At 33.0% G+C, this 20,265-nt stretch overlaps 3 protein-coding genes across 7 annotated transcripts; 2 read left to right on the top strand and 1 right to left on the bottom strand.

Moving 5' to 3' along the window:
• The first annotated feature begins 4,118 nt into the window (after positions 1–4,118).
• LOC124823778 (putative phospholipid-transporting ATPase 4) lies at positions 4,119–11,550 on the top strand. Of its 4 annotated transcripts, none has more exons than XM_047296077.2 (11): positions 4,119–4,170; positions 5,108–7,047; positions 7,192–7,302; positions 7,616–7,892; positions 7,974–8,062; positions 8,186–8,273; positions 8,347–8,577; positions 8,845–8,970; positions 9,979–10,077; positions 10,259–10,450; positions 10,536–11,550. In XM_047296077.2, the coding sequence occupies exons 2-11, from the start codon at positions 5,228–5,230 to the stop codon at positions 11,196–11,198; spliced, it is 3,696 nt and encodes a 1,231-aa protein (XP_047152033.1). In that variant the 5' UTR covers positions 4,119–4,170; positions 5,108–5,227; the 3' UTR covers positions 11,199–11,550. The 4 variants fall into 4 exon arrangements, with proteins under 4 accessions (XP_047152033.1, XP_047152034.1, XP_047152031.1 ...); XM_047296078.2 differs by having other exon boundaries at positions 4,140–4,392; positions 8,368–8,577; XM_047296075.2 differs by having other exon boundaries at positions 4,140–4,392.
• Positions 11,551–12,895: 1,345 nt separating this feature from the next.
• On the top strand, positions 12,896–17,404 carry LOC124823779 (casein kinase 1-like protein 2). 2 transcript variants are annotated; one of them, XM_047296079.2, is made up of 14 exons: positions 12,898–13,166; positions 13,269–13,309; positions 13,664–13,733; positions 13,841–13,989; positions 14,076–14,171; positions 14,252–14,322; positions 14,827–14,888; positions 14,984–15,047; positions 15,126–15,210; positions 15,306–15,432; positions 15,571–15,653; positions 15,737–15,800; positions 16,018–16,160; positions 16,810–17,404. In XM_047296079.2, the coding sequence occupies exons 1-14, from the start codon at positions 13,091–13,093 to the stop codon at positions 17,113–17,115; spliced, it is 1,437 nt and encodes a 478-aa protein (XP_047152035.1). In that variant the 5' UTR covers positions 12,898–13,090; the 3' UTR covers positions 17,116–17,404. The 2 variants fall into 2 exon arrangements, with proteins under 2 accessions (XP_087957765.1, XP_047152035.1); XM_088101639.1 differs by having other exon boundaries at positions 12,896–13,166; positions 14,984–15,210.
• Positions 17,405–18,656: 1,252 nt separating this feature from the next.
• LOC124823780 (uncharacterized) lies at positions 18,657–20,129 on the bottom strand. The gene is made up of 2 exons (XM_047296080.2): positions 19,507–20,129; positions 18,657–18,902 (listed from the first exon to the last, which is right to left on the bottom strand). Exon 1 carries the CDS (start codon positions 20,018–20,020, stop codon positions 19,514–19,516), a length of 507 nt encoding a protein of 168 aa, XP_047152036.2. The 5' UTR covers positions 20,021–20,129; the 3' UTR covers positions 18,657–18,902; positions 19,507–19,513.
• Between the last annotated feature and the right edge of the window lie 136 nt (positions 20,130–20,265).

The raw sequence follows: 20,265 nt of genomic DNA, 5'->3' as shown, positions 1-20,265 counted from the left end.
AAATCACATTTTACCCCTAAAATAAATGGATAAATTTACATTTGTATTTGTGTTTCAGATTGAAGCTTGGATTAGTCATAAAATTGATTATATATTTAAAATGCAATTCTTTGATAGGTTTGTTTATATTATAGTATTTGGTTTATACCAAAAAGCAGGGAACATTTTGTCTTTTTTTTTTTGAAAAATTCATATTCTTTAAATTGTTGTTTAACTTATATGTACCATTATAGATAGTAAGTCTCTTATACTTAATTTGTAATTTATGAACGAGTCTTGATTTCTTGATATATATTAATGTAGTATTGATCGTTTTGCATTTTGTTAAATTTTAAATTGTAGAACTAGATAGTTTGTAAATATTTATTCTTCTTTACTTGATTAATGCATATACATCAAGTCGAATATTAAATTTTCATAAAACTTCAATTGACCTTATTTTATTTTGTTCTTCAAGTGTCTACGTATTTTTATTGTGGTATATTTATTCTCATTGCTTTTATCTTCTGTACTACAAGAAATTTGCTATTTTGTTAGAGAAATTAACAAGGAAAAATTATTTTTGACTACTTTGTGAGAAAATGATGAAGAAATAAAGTTTTAGCTTGTTCATACCAAAACAACTACAAGTTTATTAGAACGTAGATATGTTTCTAATCCTTCTCAATTAAAAATATAATAAATATAAGTAAATAAAATTATTTTTATTTAAATATTTCAAAATTATTTTTATTCCATCTCAACCATTTAACAATAGTTCATTGATTTTAATGTTAAATTTTGTGTTATTGAATAATTACTATAAAAAAATATTTAAATAATAACCATTTTCAAAATCAAAAAATAATTAATCATTATAATAATTAATTTATAAACTAAAAATTATTAATATCTAAAATAGTTTCATCATAAATAAAAAATTATAATAGAGTTTTGAACAGGTCACTAAATTCGACTTCATTAATTATTAAAATATTGATTGTAAAAAGTTATTATCTAAATTGATCATTAATTAGTTTAATTGTGTTTATTCCATATATATATATATATATATATATATATATATATATAGATATAGATATATATATAATATTTTTTGAATAACCATCTTGCCATGATTTGGTAGTTACTAATACAATCTTAGGGCATTGATGTTCAATAATAAACAAAAGTAATTGCATTAAATGGTAAATGTAAATACAAGAGTTAGCATCCTTAAACGAATCATATAAAGTCAAAAAAAAAAACCACGTGAGTTGTTTTTTTATAGATATAACATCAACAATAGTAAACAATAAATGTAATGAAAACATGAACATCTCAAATCATATTAATAATTTTGTGACAGATACTGTTTTATAACATAAATAAAACGAGACAAACCACAATTACATCATAACGTTTAGACTGTCATTTTTTGTTAGAAAAAATTGGGTTAAATATGTTTTTAGTCCCTAAACTATTGGTCGTTTCTGGTTTTCGTCCCTCTTTCAAAGTAAAATACAATTTAGTCCTCATTTTTTTCGAAACGTTCGTTTTAGTCCTCGGAATTTTGGTTTTAGTCCTCATTTGTTGTTAAATGAGGACCAAATTTTTAAACAGTGTTTAGTTTTCGAGGACTAAAACGAACGTTTCGAAAAGAATGATGACCAAATTGTACCTTACTTTGAAACATGGACGAAAACCAGAAACGGTCAATAGTTTAGGACTAAAAACATATTTAACCCGAAAAGATTTACAGTTTAATTATTAATTATAACTTTTAACTTTGCAATTAAAAAGAATATATATATATATATATATATATATATATATATATATAACTTAGTTCATTATAATTTTAATGAATAAATATGATTTTAATTAGAGTTGTAAAAAAAGTTAAAATTTATAAGTCAATTTATCATGGATTTAAGTTGGGTTAGATTAAAAAAAATTACAAAATTTTGTAACATATCAATAATTTTGATCTATTCATAACTCGTTTTATTTGAATTAAATATGTGATAAGTTAGGTTGGTTTATCATCACAAATTATATTAACAAAAATAAAATTCTAAATATTTTTTTATCTTTAAATTATATTGTATTTTTATTATTTTAGATTGTATTTAAATTTTTATATTATTTTGGATTGTATTTTATTGAATTTTAATTAAATTTTAATTAAAAAATTATAATTTCTTTTGGAATTGAGAAATAAAAATTTAATTAAGTAAACCAACTCGTGATATAATGATTTGTTTTCACTTCTTTAATTTTAACTAAACATGATAATTAAATATCAATCCACCAATTAGTTATTTAATTAAAGAGAAAACAATTTAAAACATTAAATGATCTCTTATGTTTTTTAAAAGTATATTTATTCAATATCTCTGTTTAACTTAAAGAAATTGTTTAGATAACACGTTACTTAGTTATGATGAAATTGTATGAAATGTCATTTTAACTTCTAAAAAGCGTAATGTCTCCAAGTTTTGTGATTTATTAATATGTTCGTGAATCGTTAAATGTGTGTAATAAAAGATTAGTCATTCCATACCAATAATATAATCTAAAAGAATATATTAAGAAGTTACTATATAACTTCAAATTTGAGTTACCTAAGATTTTTAATGAAATAACGCTGTGTTTTAGAATTCCATAAGAATGAGAAAAAACAATAATATATTGTTAATATAAAATAAAATTGATATAACGTAATATAAAAACTATAGTACAAAATAATTATTTTAATATTCAAGCAATAATTAAGATATTACATTTGAAATACTATACAGTAATCCATGCAAGAAAGTAAATTTCTTTAAGACATTATAAATTAATAATTTAAATATAATATATAATAAATTTAAAAATAAATGAAAAAAAAATTATTCTTAAAAATGACAAGTAAATACTAAATAATATCATTTACAGTTTAAATTAATAATCTTAATTTTCATAATTAATTTATTATTAGCAGTTGTTACGATTCATTTCTCCGTTGACGAAGGAATGAACTCACGACAAAAGAAAATATGGTAATGGCTCCAACTTCTGTTATTTTAAAATTTCGAATACGTGTATGATATGAGGACCATTATTTCTGTTTTGAAAAAAGTACAATGTCGGGATAATTTTTTAAACGGCAACTTTCATTTTAATATTTATAATAAATGACAAGTCTCATTTAATTATTTATTTTCCTTATTTTTTGATTTTCTGCTTATTTTTATACTTCGTTGCAAGAATAAGTACACTTTCTCGTGTTTATTACTAATTCATTATTATTATTTTATTATTATCAGTGCATTTAGATTGCACCTAAATTTCTGCCTATACTACAGTTTCTGACCTACATTGCAGTTCGTGGCAGAGCATATAAAAGGAAAAGTTGCATTCAGGGGTTGCCACGTAGGACAACAAAACATGGTTTTTGGTAATTCAAAATTTAAATTAGAAATTAGAAATGATAAATTATATAAATATTAGAATACTCAAAACAAAAAATAAAATAAAATAAAAAAACCATATTTTCCCATTGGTTTAATACGTATTTTGGTCCCTCTTTTCGTAGGGTCTGTTCAAATTGGTCCTACTTTTTTTCAAAAGTTCACTAAGATCCCACTTTTCGCAAAAACCATGCACGTTAGTCCTTTTTTAGGTTTAATACGTATTTTGGTCCCTCTTTTCGTAGGGTCTGTTCAAATTGGTCCTACTTTTTTTCAAAAGTTCCCTATTTTGATCCCTCTTAGTGAACTTTTCGTATTTTGGTGAGCTGTACATTTTGATCCCTCAAAAGTTCACCTCAACGAAAAATGTACAGCTCACCAAAATACGAAAAGTTCACTAAGAGGGATCAAAATAGGGATCAAAATAGGAAACTTTTGAAAAAAAGTAGGACCAATGTGAACAGACCCTACGAAAAGAGGGACCAAAATACGTATTAAACCTAAAAAAGGACTAACGTGCATCGTTTTCGCGAAAAGTGGGATCTTAGTGAACTTTTGAAAAAAAGTAGGACCAATTTGAACAGACCCTACGAAAAGAGGCACCAAAATACGTATTAAACCTTTCCCATTCTATTTGTAAGGCAAACCCAAAAAAAGGGGAAAAAATATAAATGTGTCGAGGGAGCGAAAATTGCTGGCATCAGAGGAGGGAAAGAAAAAGAGTGTGTGTGATGTGAGATTTTCTCTTTCTCTTTCTTTCTTTCTCTCTCTAAACTTTGTTTTTCTTCTATCTTTCGATTTCATTCACTATTCTTTCTCTTTCTTCATTTTGTCTCCTTCCACGATCTGCAACGAACAACACGCGTAGCGTGACTCTGCTTCCTCTTCCCTTTCCTTTCGCAATTTACTGCATTGTTACGTTCGTTGCACAGCATGAACGGGCCCCTCCCGTTCGGTGCGTGTCATTTTTTATTTCTTTTTGTTTTAACTGCGAGAAACTGAAAATTCTTTTTTGTATTCAATTTGGTGGATTTGGTTGCACTGAATCTTCAATTAGCTGGCATTGTTAATTGGTTACGCCTCTAGCTGGATCATTCTTGTCGTTAGGAAAATTTGGAAACAGAAGATAGAATAAAGTACAACGTGAACCACGTTGGTTTTTCTTTCAGCTTTTTTGAACGCATTTTGTTGTCTCAGACGCTGACATGACGTTCTTTAGCTCATCGATTTGAATTCTTGGATTTCGCAGACCCGGGGAAAGGAACGAGTGTGTTACAGGATCTCGTGTTTCTCTGTGTTTTTTTTTATTGATATTATTCTTGTCTTAATTTTTAGATTTTTTTATTTGAAATAAATATATATATATATATATATATATATATATATATATATATATATATATATATATATATATATATATATATATATATATATATATATATATATATGACATCGGAGAATCTCGTGGGTTTGAATTTGAATTTATATTGGAATGTTTGTACTTTTTTTGGTTTCACATTTTATTGTTTGCGTGTATTCGGTTTCTTGTTCTTGGGATTGAGTTCTTGCACTTTTGATTTATAATTTGTTGTGGATTTAGTGGTATGCAGGCAATGATCAGTGTTTATGTGATATTGGTGAATGATTCTGGGTTGTGTATGATTTGTTAGGTTTTAAGAGAACAAATTGAGGACAAGGGGCAGGTTGATGGTTCAAGAGATTTGGGTTTCCTTGTTGCTGGGAATGTGTTAAGTTAAATATAACTCTGCATTGAGCTGAATTCTGGTTAAATGACACGGGGGAGGATAAGGGCGAGGCTCCGGAGGAGCAATCTTTACACATTTGGTTGCCTTAAGCCTTCTACTATTGAGGATGCACCTCATCCACTTCAAGGTCCCGGGTTCTCGCGTACTGTGTACTGCAATCAGCCTCTTCTTCATGAAAGGAAGCCTCTATATTACTGCAGGAATGATATATCCACGACTAAGTACAATGTTCTTACGTTTGTCCCCAAGGCACTCTTTGAACAATTCCGTAGGGTTGCTAATATATACTTCCTTTTGGCTGCGTGTCTCTCGGCCTCTCCAATTTCACCTTTCAGCCCACTCAGCATGATTGCTCCTTTGGCATTTGTTGTAGGGCTCAGTATGGCAAAGGAAGCATTGGAAGATTCTCGTAGGTTCGTTCAGGATGTCAAAGTTAATCGCCGAAAGGTTAATCGTCATAAAAGCGATGGTAGTTTTGGTCCCAGGTCGTGGCAGACCATTATGGTTGGGGATGTAGTAAAAGTGCAAAAGGATCAATTTTTTCCAGCTGATTTGCTTCTGTTGTCATCGAGTTATGAGGATGGGATATGCTATGTGGAGACTATGAATTTAGATGGTGAGACAAACTTGAAGGTGAAACGATCTTTGGAGTCTACCTTGAATCTAGACAATGACGAAGTTTTTAAAGATTTCACTGGAACAATACGTTGTGAAGACCCAAACCCGAATCTTTATACATTTGTTGGAAACTTAGAGTATGAGCGCCAGATTTATCCTCTTGATCCTAATCAAATTCTTCTCCGAGATTCTAAGCTCAGGAACACTGAGTACATCTATGGGGTGGCCATTTTCACTGGTCATGACAGCAAAGTCATGCAAAATTCTACAAAATCTCCTTCCAAACGAAGCACAATAGAAAAGAAGATGGATTATATTATATACACCCTCTTCACTGTCCTTATTTTGATATCTGTTATTAGTTCCATAGGATTTGTCATCAAGACTAAGTACCAAACCCCAAGTTGGTGGTATTTACGGCCGGACAATATAGAATACCAGTATGATCCCAAGAAAGTTGGAGTAGCTGGAATGAGTCATTTGATTACTGCGCTCATTCTTTATGGATATTTGATACCCATTTCACTTTATGTTTCCATCGAGGTTGTAAAGGTTTTACAGGCTACCTTCATCAACCAAGACATTCAAATGTATGATGACGATACTGGAACTCCAGCTGATGCACGGACATCAAATTTGAATGAAGAATTGGGTCAGGTAGATACTATCTTGTCAGATAAAACTGGAACTTTGACCTGCAATCAGATGGACTTTTTGAAGTGCTCCATTGCTGGTACTGCATATGGTGTGCGCCCCAGTGATGTTGAACTTGCTGCAGCAAAGCAGATGGCTTCTGATATTGAGGAACCTGATTCAGATCTCTCCAATTTTCCCCTGCCTAAGGCTAAAGTGCGAGTTTCATGGGATGATGTTAAAAAAGATGAAGAAATTGGACTGGAGGCTGTTGTCACTTCCAAAGGAGACGAGGATCAAAAGCATGCCATAAAGGGATTTGGTTTTGAAGATGACCGTCTCATGAATTGTAATTGGTTGAAAGAGCCCAATGCTGACGACCTTTTGATGTTCTTCCGAATCCTAGCAGTTTGCCACACCGCCATTCCCGAGCTGAATGAGGAGACTGGTGTTTATACATATGAAGCCGAGTCACCCGATGAAGGGGCTTTTCTTGTAGCAGCAAGAGAATTTGGCTTTGAGTTTTGCAGAAGGACTCAATCAAGTATTTTTGTTCGTGAAAAGTTTTCTGCTTCTAGACAAGTGGTTGAAAGGTCAGTACTCACAAAAAATCTTATGTTCTTCTACTACCCCCTCCAGGTCAGCCTGAATCAGAGAAGTTCCAAAATTTGCTTTTGCTTTTAAATTCGTTCAAACGATTTGCCCCCTACTTATGTACTTTTGGGTGAATTCCACAGAGAGTACAAACTTTTGAATCTGCTGGATTTTACTAGTAAAAGAAAACGTATGTCAGTGATCGTGCGTGATGAGGAGGGCAGTGTCTTTCTTATGTGCAAAGGGGCTGACAGGTTAGCTTGCAGAATCTGTTACTCTTGCCTTGTGCCTGTAGTTTCATTACTTGTCGTTGTTAATGACCAATAGGACCTATATCTCAAAATTTACACTAGAATTAAGGAAATCGAAATCACATTCAAGCCTGTGAATTTTAATCTTGTTTATCACCACTAAAATGCACCATGCATTAGAATAATCACCGCAATTTCCTGCTTCCAAAAGAAAGAAGTCACTAAAGTGCACGTCACATCCACATGAATGCTTTTAGATATCTTCAGCATCTCTCTTTAACTTTGACATCCATTATTTTATTGCTTGCTTATGCAGTATCATATTTGATCGCATGTCAAAGAATGGAAAAAAGTATTTAGAGGCTACTACCAAGCATCTAAATGATTACGGAGAAGCTGGTTTGAGAACACTAGCCCTGGCTTATAGAAAGCTTGAGGAACAAGAATACTCGGCTTGGAATAATGAATTTCAGAAAGCCAAAGCATCTGTTGGAGCTGAAAGAGATTCAATGCTTGAGCGAGTATCAGATATGATGGAAAAAGAGTTGATTCTTGTTGGGGCTACTGCTGTGGAAGACAAACTGCAGAAAGGGGTGGGCCCTGTCATTCTGTACAGTTGATATTTCTTCTCTTCTACAAATATTCAACCAAATTAATTTTTTTGTTCTCTGCAGGTTCCCCAATGTATTGATAATCTTGCTCAAGCTGGTCTTAAGATCTGGGTGTTGACAGGTGATAAGATGGAAACTGCAATCAACATTGGGTCTGTCTACCACAAATCATTTGACCTTGTGAAATTAATTCCTGTTCTAATAATTAAGGTTTAACTTGTTCAATAATGCCTTTGCAAAATGCATTATGAAACTGTTTTGTTTCTGTGGTACAGATTTGCTTGCAGTTTGCTTCGACAGGGCATGAAGCAGATCTGTATAACTACTCCGGTCACAGATTCTGTAACCACTGATGTCAAACAGGTACCTTTTGTCATTGAGAAAGGGTAAAGGAGTTTACTTTATGGACTTGAGTTTCATCTGATGTTAGGCCTAGTTCTTTTGTTTAACACCCCAGGCCATCAAGGATAACATTTCGAACCAACTCACCAATGCTTCCCAAATGATAAAACTGGAGAAGGATCCTCATGCTGCATTTGCATTAATTATTGATGGGAAAACTCTGACATATACTTTAGAAGATGATATGAAGCACCAATTTTTGGCATTGGCAGTTGATTGTGCATCTGTCATCTGTTGTCGTGTGTCTCCCAAGCAAAAGGCACTGGTAGGAATTTTTGCTTTCAGTTGCGATTTTTTTTGCCACATTTATGCAGGTGCTTATTGGGGTTAAATTTGTGCATGACTACACATGGATCCTCCTGAGCTTGATAGGAAAAATTAGATCCAAGTTAAGTTCAGATGGATCCATGAGTACGGTTGTGCACAGTAGTCATGCAGTTGGTAGCGTTTTCTAATCTTTGTTGATGTATCAACTGTGAAAAATAATCTTGTTAATTGTTTTATGATTTCCACTTTCGTCTTTTGGCGTCAGGTAACAAGGTTAGTGAAACAAGGTACTAGAAAGACTACTTTAGCAATAGGTGATGGCGCAAATGATGTTGGGATGATTCAAGAAGCAGATATTGGTGTTGGAATCAGTGGGGTGGAAGGTATGCAGGTCAGTGGCTTACAGGACTGGTTCTTTAAGCACAATGATGTCATTAAACTATCACCGTGAATGATAGCTTGATTTTAATATTTATTGCAAGTTGCAATGCCATATGTTGTGTTCCAGAAACAAAACCAAATTATAGTTTTATGTTATTTTAATATTTTAAAAATAACATGGTTTAGACAGAGAAAGAAGCTCTTGTGTATTTTTTGCATGTTTTGGCTCTATTTTCGAGCTAGACTATGGACCAGGCTTCTTGTCAATTCTTCCTATTAGCTGTATTGTGATTGGTGCTTATCTAATGCAGTGGAGAACTGGACTTCTCTTTGCATTTTAGTGATTACCTAAAGATTAATTTCTTCTATTAATTGAGAAAAAGGTTAGACTCGCTTTGCTAATAGTTATTTGCAGACTAATTTCTTCTATAAAACGAAGAAAAAGGTGACACTTAATGTGAAACTCATCTAGCACTACGCTACTTTTTAGTCTTTCATTCGTTTTAATATTAATATAGTTATGTTTGAATCCTAATCGTATTTAAAAGTTAAAATGTTTAATGTCATGTGGGCAATGAGTTGCAAGCTATTTGCTTTTGCTGTTCAGTCAGAAAACACAAGCACTGGAAATCTTTATTAACCAACGTTTCTTATCAATTAATTATTATATGCTAATTGTAAGTATTCGCAAACACTAGCTTGGTTCATTGTGACAAGTTTTTGTTCTGATTTCTGAATGTGGGCTGAAATAGGGATTATCAACTATTTAAATGTACACATTTATTGTTGTAGTTCATAGAAGATATTTTGAACTGGCAACTTTGTTTGATTCCAAAATGATGTTTGCATAATTAATCCCACGTAGAATATAGTTTGGTCAGAAACTATAATTGGTCCGTGTACACCCGTTAGTTGTCTTTTTCATACTTGCAAGACAACAAAATGCACATTATGTTTATGTTTGGAATCTTGTAAAATTTCTGCAAGTTGTAGACTCAAACCTGCAACTTTCTTCCAGGCAGTGATGGCTAGTGACTTTGCGATTGCCCAATTTCGATTTCTAGAGAGGCTTCTGGTAGTCCATGGACATTGGTGTTACAAGAGAATCGCACAAATGGTAATTCATTAATGATCATCTTAATCATTAATGTCACATGTCTGAAGCCTTGTCTTCGATTTCTTGTGTGCGATGCATTGCATAGGATAGAGAATCATGTAATAATAGTTTTAGTTTGTATGTTACTATTCCAAATTGGTTCCTGTATTTCTTTTCTAAAGTGTTATGTTAATGCATGCAGATATGTTATTTCTTCTACAAGAATATTGCATTTGGCCTCACCATCTTCTATTTTGAGGCTTTCACAGGCTTCTCTGGTCAATCAGTTTATGATGACTGGTATATGATATTGTTCAATGTTGTTCTGACATCATTACCTGTTATTTCACTCGGTGTTTTTGAACAAGATGTTCCATCAGAAGTTTGTTTACAGGTTTGTTTTCTTGAAATGTCTTCTGTGTTTCTTAGACAGTAGAATAATAGAACTTACCAATGAGCCGGTTGGTTGTGCTTTCCAGTTTCCTGCACTGTATCAACAAGGACCCAGGAATTTATTCTTTGACTGGTATAGAATATTGGGATGGATGGGCAATGGTCTCTATTCTTCACTCATCATCTTCTTTCTCGTCGTCACCATCTTCTATGACCAAGCATTTCGTGGTGATGGCCAGGTAGCTGACATGGCTGTTGTTGGAACCACTATGTTCACTTGCATCGTCTGTACTGTCAACTGTCAGATTGCGTTGACAATGAGCCACTTTACATGGATTCAGCACCTGTTTGTATGGGGAAGCATATCCACTTGGTACATCTTTCTAATATTGTATGGAATGCTTACTCCAGAATATTCCAAGAGTGCCTACCAAATATTGGCTGAAGCTCTTGGTCCTGCGCCTAATTATTGGATAGCAACCATTTTAGTTACTGTTACTTGTAATCTTCCTTATTTTGTCCACATTTCCTACCAAAGATGTTTTTATCCCATGGATCATCACATTATCCAAGAAATTAAGTACTACAAAAAGGATATTGAAGACCAACACATGTGGACAAGGGAGCGTTCTAAAGCCAGACAGGAAACCAAGATTGGTTTCACCGCAAGAGTGGAAGCAAAGATCAGGCAACTGAAGGGAAGGCTGCAGAAGAAGCAATCTTCCATGACTATTACAGCCCCATCGTGACACTATACATAATTTAACAGTTTTGGGTACTTTTAGGGTTGCTCATATTGTTTGATTCAACGGGGTGAATTAAAGTCCCATTCACTACCGAAAAGTATGGAAGTTGCTGCTGTATGTAACATATTTACGTAGAAGTGTCAGTGTGCAATTCTCTTACCACATGGTTATGATTCAATTGACCTTGAAGTGAAACAGCTAAGTTGTACTGTTAGTACTTTTCCCCCCTCTTCTTGAGCTAAGGGTTTTTAATAGTTTTATTTGGTTAGAACATCGAATCCCCAAATTCTCTTCCAAAATGGATGAAGTCCACTGTGTATTCATTATACTATTCAAATTCTTCGCATTGACTGTATTTATCTCATTGGTGGGTGAGGGGAGGTTTAAATTTCTATCATTGAAGAAGTCCTGACAGAAATAAAAGTTGCAGGCATTAATTAAAAACGTCATCGAGAGGCCTAATATGGTCTAATTGACGAAGTCAGTGGTTGAATTGAAAGCTTTTGTGCTGGCAGGCATTCAAATTTCATTGAAACCTACCCCAACCTTACATCCTCAACATACTTGACTTCAACCATTCCTATTTTCCAACTCATTTATAGGCTTATTATATGTTCTTAGACATAAAAGTTTACCTTTAAAATAAGAAAGAGAGGTGGAAGATTTGCAAGATAGGAATTTTTGTGAAAACATTAAAAATGTCAGTAAGAGGCCAAACACATTAATAATTATGCAACTGTAACAATAGAAGAAAACAATCTTCTTTACTTGCATTTACTTTTCCAGAACAGATAGCAAATCATCCCACACATTAATACCAGATGTCCATTGACTTAAACGATGACTAATGTCTCTAGAATAATTTGACTTAGTCAGGTTTAATATTAATAGATCGTCTTTCTCAAACCACTTCTTTTATTCTCATCATAGAATTTGAAATTTTGTTTAAGAAAACGTAAAATAAATTATATTTTTAATAAGCCAATAAATTAACCACTGCTTTTTATTCAACTACCATAAATGTTTGAAAAGTATTTTGAAGAAATTTATTTTAAGAGAATTAACTTATTACTTATTTAATTTCTTTTTATTAAAATAGTTTTTATATTTTGATATTTTTATTTTATCCCCCTTAACTTTCTTTTATTACTTATCTTTAATTTTTAATTTTATAAAAGACATTTTTTAATATAAAACATAATTAAAAAGATATTGAATATTTATTTTAATATTTAAAGAATTATTTTTAATTTTAATGTAGTTTAAATTAAAAAATAATAGTATAACATTAATGTTTCACATCACCTCCTCCATCGTATAAAAGGATATCTAAATTTAATGTTCATCTATTTTTTATTTATTTATTTTTTCCTAAAATCGAGAAATATAGTATTTTTATTTCAATAAAGTAATTGTATAACTTTTTTTTTTCATCTACACAATACACACACATATATAATTATTTAAAAATTAAATAAATATATAACAGAAAAGGAAAAAAAATTATGTTCTCGAAATTCTAAATAGATAGATAATTTTCTTTTTGTTTTAGAATAGGGACAAATATAAGAGGTGGAAATATATATTCCCGAAATGAGAAGAGGAATTAAACGTCCAAAACAACGTCGTTTCATCCTTGCAAAGAAAACAAAAGAGCTGGTAGGTTGAGGAGGGTAAGTAAGCGTGTGACACACAACGATCATTCTCACTCTCTTTGTGTCCGTTTTCTTTTATCCGTTTCTCTTTCCCGATTTTGACCTTGTTTTTTCCTGTTTCCCGATTTTACCCTCTTCTTCTTCTCCCATGACCTACTTCAACTCGTAGCTAGCTACACTCCGCGTTTGCTTTTTCAATTCCAAATTTCAGTTTCCCAAACCTCTTAGGGTTTCGGCCGAATGGAAACTCGAGTTGGGAACAAGTTCCGTCTCGGTCGGAAAATTGGCAGCGGATCCTTCGGAGAGATCTATCTCGGTGCGCTCTGCTTCCACTTGCTTTTCGTTTTTTGCTTATTTACTGCGCGAATTTTCCTATTTCCTTTAATTTGTTTTGCTTATTTTGCTTGTGTTGCTGCAGGAACTAATTTTCAGACGAATGAAGAGGTTGCGATTAAGCTTGTGAGTTTTTGGACCTACGACGTACCCTAATTTGAAAAAAAAAAGTTTAACATATTTGTTTTTTGCTACTCCTGTTTGGTTGCTGAGAAATTTAAGAAGTTGCAGAAGTTAGGAATTGGAGAATTTCAGTGACGTTGTATTGTAGAGTTGAAATTGGAGTAATAGGATATCGAATCTCTTTTCGTTTGTTTTTAGTTTGTTTTCTAACACGGGCCTCATTGGTTAATTTTCGCTAATTAGTGCTTGGAAGTTAAGGTTTTTTGTTTCTTTCTGCTGCAAGATTGAAATTATTGAGTGCGGGGTCGGATGTGTTTAACTGGATGTTTTACTGTTTTATTTTGGTTTTTGATTCAGGAAAGTGTGAAAACCAAGCACCCTCAACTGTTGTATGAGTCGAAGCTGTATAAAATTCTGCAAGGAGGAAGTAGGCTCTCTTCTTGGTGAAATTGTCTTTGTGAAATTTTTATTTGTTGTTTGTTTGTGATGCTCACTCAGCTTAAATGTTTTTGGTTGGCCATTTTTATTTGGCAGATGGGATTCCAAATGTGAAATGGTACGGTGTTGAAGGAGAGTACAACGTGCTCGTGATGGATTTACTTGGCCCTAGTCTTGAGGATTTATTCAACTTCTGTAGTCGGAAATTGTCTCTCAAAACTGTTCTTATGCTTGCTGATCAGATGGTAGGTTTTTCCCTACTGTGGAGACATCTTTTTTAATTCTGACCCACTTTAAGTGATGTTGCTTACACATTTTTAACTGCTTACAGATAAATCGAGTTGAATTTGTTCATTCCAAATCATTTTTACATCGCGACATCAAACCAGACAACTTCCTTATGGGTTTAGGAAGGCGTGCAAATCAAGTATGTAGTTAATTGTTGCTTTTTAATTCTTTATCATGTCGTATTTTTGATGTATCATCTTCGCATCTGCCTCATTTTAGGTGTATATCATTGACTTTGGCCTTGCTAAGAAATATAGAGACACCTCTACACATCAGCATATCCCATACAGGTACTTTACATTTATCTGACTTCATTCACTATCGCTGCACAGTTCAACTTCAAACAGGTTCCAACTTTTAGGGACGCGCATCTACTGTTATGGAAAATCCTTTATCGGGATATTATAAAATTGGTAACTATTTATGTGAGATTTCTTGTTAAACAATAGCAGCTTTGAATTGATGTCATTGAAAGTTGTGAAGCTAATTCGGCTTGCACTGGAACCTTCTATGCTTGTGTTCCAACTATCAATAGCAATGTGTGTCCTTGCAATTTGTGAATGCGTTTCTTTAATCAACAATGACTTGTTTTCTGTTACTTACTCGAGTTTTATGAGTATTTCTCTTCAATGATTTGTTATTAGTCTTTATTTTTTTTATTTCTATATTATCAATTTACATGGTCTCTAAATTTTTTAAATTAATATCTAGATAGAACTTGATTTTTGTGTCTCTGTTGCATTCTGTACTTGCATGATTTTCTGTTGATTTAACTTCCTTCTAATTGCTTGCAGAGAGAACAAGAATTTGACAGGAACTGCTAGGTATGCTAGTATGAATACTCATCTGGGAATTGGTATGCTCTAATGTCTCTTAATCAGTAACCTATCTTATTTCTTTGTGGAAGACAATTTATTTGGACCTGACAATGTCATTTTCATGCTTTTATAGAGCAAAGCCGCAGGGATGATTTAGAGTCACTTGGATATGTTCTTATGTACTTTTTAAGAGGAAGGTCATTAGCCTCTCTCCTTTGTTATTTAATTTTTTATATTTTTATCACGTACTGTTTTTTCATTTGGATGTTCTGCAGTCTGCCTTGGCAGGGATTGAAAGCTGGTACTAAGAAGCAGAAATACGAGAAGATTAGTGAGAAGAAAGTTTCTACTTCTATTGAGGTGTGGTTATGTAGTTAAGAAGGTTTTTTGTTTGATATCACATGTCCATATTTTGGTTCCAAATCATATCTGACTGTGGATTGCTTTTTTGTTAGTCTCTCTGTCGTGGCTATCCCTCAGAATTTGCTTCATACTTCCATTACTGCCGGTCACTGAGGTTTGATGACAAACCAGATTATGCTTATTTGAAAAGACTTCTGCGTGACCTTTTCATTCGTGAAGGTTTGAGCCTTGTTCTTCTATTTATGTTTTATTTTGCGATGTACCATGTTCTGTGCTCCTTGATAAAAAAATATTATAGGGACCAAATGACTGTTTTTATATGCCTTTTTTCGGGCTGTTGTTTACATCTTACACCAGGGTTCCAGTTTGATTATGTCTTTGATTGGACCATTTTGAAATATCAGCAATCTCAAAGTGCCACTGCCCCTGCCCGTGCTATTGTAAGCTCGATAACATGCTATCTCACGGTATTAGCTGATTGATTGTTGAGATTAGGTTAATTTAATGGAATTAACTCTTGCAGGGTCCTGCTGCTGGACCAAGTTCAGGCGTGCCACCACTAGCGGCAAATACTGATGGACAGTTAGGTATGATGTTTCTTTTGGCTCCATATTTCTTATCTATCGTTTATTTACCTTGATTGAGATGTTTACAGACAGACTGTTACAGTGTGGTAACCATTCAATAATCTGTCAGTTATAATGTGACGTTTTTTGTACCTTTTAATTTGTCATTTGACTCAACCTTGTTTTTCTTTTTTGATATGTAACTCTAGCTTATTTTTATGGGGCGTCTTCTTTGTAGGTGGAGAGGATGGTAGGCATAATAATTGGTCTTCATCAGATCCTACTCGTAGGAGAAACCCTGTACCTTTTGCTAATGATGGCGTGTTATCGAGACAAAAGGGCCCAGTTACATATGACTCAACTCAATCTAAAGATGTTATGGTGCGTGTATTCATTTGTGACATGGCTGTTACCTGTGCTGTGATGTCATCATATTTCTTGCAGAAAGTTTAAAGATGATGGGTTCTTTATGCAATAATTTTCAGAATTCTTAAATACATTATATTCTTGTCAAATCATGTTTGATTAAGGGAATTGTTATTTATCAGGAATATGGGTTTGCTTTAGAAGGAAAAAAGAATATGAAACTATTTTTCATTTATCCTAGAGAAAATTACGAAGCTACATTTTTGTTGCATCTTTTTTATTTTGGTCATGACCCAATTACACTGTATCGGCTGTATTGCGTTTATTTACAGATGAAGCACGAAATAAATACGTAATATAATATTCAAAACTTAGCTTTATGTTAGACATTTTATATATCATTCCCTGGACTTAGATTCTTCGGACTTGTATTAGAGTTTTGTGGGGAGAATGTCATTATCCAGTGTATGTGATTCTCGGTAAACTAAATCAATATAGACCCTTTCTTGTTTGTGTTGCTGATCTTTCTTTTTCTGATTGCCTTGTTATTTCAAAATTCTAATCATATTTGATATATCTTACAGGTTGAGGTTATACTAGTTTATCTGTTTATATGCCAATTAGTTTTCGTGTTACTCACGAATATCTGTGCATGGTTTATCAGTTGTCAAGCTCTAATTTTTTCCGGCCAAGTGGATCTGCAAGGCGAGGGGCTGTCTCAGGCAGCCGAGAATCCCGTGATGTAGTTGTTGGCAGTGAGACTGAGGCTTCTCGTCCTCTAACTCTGGATTCAAGTCAGGGAGCACTTCGTAAAATGTCTGTTCCTGGTGCTCAGAGAAGTTCAGCAATCACGTCTTCTGAGCACAACCGTACATCCTCTGGCAGAAACACATCGAATATAAAGAATTTGGAGACAACTCTTAGGGGTATTGAGAGCCTACATTTCAATGAAGAGAGGGTACATTATTAGTAGCTGCCACTCTCGATGATAACCTTTCTTTGTAAATTCTAAAAGGCTTATACTCTTTTTGATGAACTGAGGAGTGGAATGTTGTCTATGCATTGTGTTGAAGAAAAGCTGCGAACTAGTAGGGAAGAATTATGACTTATTCCCCTTAAGTATACAATAAAAAGATATGTGTAGGCAGCTTCCTAACTAAACTGACCTTGTAAAAGGCTTCGTCTGTTCATACGGTTTGTGTCATACTGACAAATGTTTTGCTTCTTCTCATTTGCATCGTTTTCCCTTATTGGTTTGATATTTGGTCATGTATGGTTCTCTTTTAAGCTACACTTTGGGAATAAAGCATATCATATAATTTCATTGATAAACTATTAGTTGGGGAATTATAACATTTCTTGAACAAGATGTCAACCGGCGTTGTCTCGTTTTAATGTTTTTCTGCTGCAACTATAGAAACAACCTCAAATATAAGCTAGTTATATTATTACAATGTATTTAAAGTGCGACTTTTTTTTGTAGTCTGTTATTTGATTGAACTCCAATTTATATAAAATTATTAAGTTCGATGATAATATAATTTGATGAGTCTTGACTCTTCAAATTCCATAAAATATTCCCTATTTAACGCCTATTTTACGTACTAGTCAAGATTTGTGTTGACAGTGTCAAATTACAACTTGTATGTTAATATTTTGTAAAAGTGTCACTTAAAAGGTATAGCATATCATCTTTAAATGGTTGATTGTAAATATAAAATATAAACATGAATATTTATTTATTTACTATGAATTTAATTATATAAAAGTTAATATTGATCTCACATGCTCATGAAGTAGATATTTTTCTTCTGACATGACATCGCCAAGATTCAAATTCTGAAGTGTTGGTTAAGAGATACAAGTCTTCATAATTTATGTCAACCAATGTAGGTAAACAATAGCAGCAAATAACATTTTTCACTATTTTCCACGCAAAAATATTTTCTTGAATGCCGTTTCGTAGCAACTTTGAAATCAAAGCTTCAATGAATTTTCGACAGATGACAATAACAGCCACTCCAATTATAATTGTTAAATATTTGAAAGTCATAAGCAATTAAGATTGAATTGCAAGACAAGTTCTTTGCTTTCCAATTCAAATAAAATAAACAAAATATCAGTGACTTGAACTTACGCGTTTAATTTTAATACACCAGTGTAAATATTGTACATAATCCACTAATTGTATAATACTTTAAATACGTCCTGTGAAGTAATTATCATAAAAATTGACGATTTTTAATAATACATTATTTATAGCATGAGAATTATTCAAACTGCTTATATATTTTAGCCAAATTCTCTTTCACAAGATTATGTATCCAAATAATGAGAGAGAGAGGCATTATAGATAATTCATCATTCCTTAGGCTTCTCACCACCCTAGAAGTGTTTTTCATGGACTCCCACTTGTGGGGCTGTTGGGATCATATAGTTTGAAACTAATTAATCAATATATGTTAAGATATATTGTAATATTGAACCCAACTATTATATTAGGTTGCACTCTTCAATGCAAATTCCATTTTCATTCTCTCATCAAAACTGTGTAAACTTTAGCACACTTTTTCAGTATAGTTTACATAGAAATTGTAGATGCGTAAGTTTTGTCCTAACTCTTCTTGAGATATGTTGATATCACATGCAAGAGTGAAACAGAATGAATAACACAGCCAAATCTCTCTTCAACTAATAAGCTTTCATTTGATACTCCTTCTTTCTTAGTTGAAATTGTATAGTCTGGTTTCCATTCACCTGTACCATAATAGAAAAAAAGCACTGAAATATGACTGGATAAAAGCACAGAATATCTTATAATAGCTGCTAGGGGGACATAGCTTTCAAAACTTTAAACTAATTGCATCCTTGTTTTCATCTTTTATATGGATCGAACTTGGTTTGGATTCGGGTAACATTGATGTAATCTTTCTCTAATGATTCTTTCTCGAAAAGAAAAATAAAAACTTAAAGTCTGAAGTATCATAAATACTGATTAATCTATGCAGTCAAGATTTATTAATTTTTCGTATAAATTAAAAAAAAATTAAACTTTGTCCAATACTTTCACTCACCAGAAGGCCATTTAGTATTGTTCTGTTTTCTCTTTATGACTATCAAAATAAAATTGTTGAGCATGCATTCCTATTTTGAAATTGAGCATCAATCTGCTAAAACAGATCATGCCTCCCTGAAAGCTTAGAGGAACTTGATGGAGTTGGATACATGAGAGGAGTTTTAGCCTTTATAAGGAAGGAAATTCGGTTTAAATAGATTTAGAATCCACCTTAAAACAAGTAAATCACAAGAGAATACAAGAAACAAAAAGTAGTATGTTACTATATTCTGCATAACTATATACCGATTAATCACCACCATCCATGAACAGCTTCTGTGTAGGTGTTCTTGATCCACCTTAAACTCTTCCTGAGTGAGCCTTTCATTTTTCCTTCCACAGAATATATTTTATAGCCAGCCACTCTCTTCTTCCTCTGCAACTCAGGGTCACTGAAGCTCCAACTTTTTGATACTTTATTAGCTATGTTTTTCCCTTTATCCACCTTCACTTCCTTTTCCTTACCTATCTTGCATGGATATGCAGAAGCACCATAACTTGCACTGTAACTGTAAGACCTCAGATCTTGCATACCTGTTGGGGCCACCCTTCCTCCATTGTAGTTTTCAATCTGCAGACTCTCACTCCTGCATGATTTGGATCTGAATTCCATGGTGAAAACCACACTGCACAAACACAAGAGTGAAGAACTAAGGATGTGTAGTTTTAAGGAGAGAAAGAACGAAGCTAAAAGAGATGGTAGGTTGGTCGGTTGGTTGGTTTTGCTTTTTTCTAGTTGTATTATATCAGTGCTGTTCATTGCTTCTCTTTCCCAACTTCATATAATCAAATCTTTGAACAGGAGACAGATGAAAAAGATAATGTTATTCTTTGTTTTGTCGTTTTTATTAATGGAGTCTGTGGGGGCATTCAACATGGCATAACTGTTTAAGGTATTCTTGTTTGACCAACTCTTACACGTGTAAGTGATAAAACTGGTTATGCCCTTTTCCCAAAATACTAGTTAATGCACCGCCCTCTTAGCTAAAGTTGTGAACTTGCAAA

The sequence above is a fragment of the Vigna umbellata genome, chromosome 11 (assembly GCF_029865625.1).
Source record: "Vigna umbellata cultivar VRB3 chromosome 11, Vumbellata_1.0, whole genome shotgun sequence".
NCBI lineage: Eukaryota > Viridiplantae > Streptophyta > Magnoliopsida > Fabales > Fabaceae > Vigna > Vigna umbellata.
The sequence above is the reverse complement of the archived record's forward strand: the minus strand, read 5'-3'. Positions and strand labels throughout refer to the sequence as shown.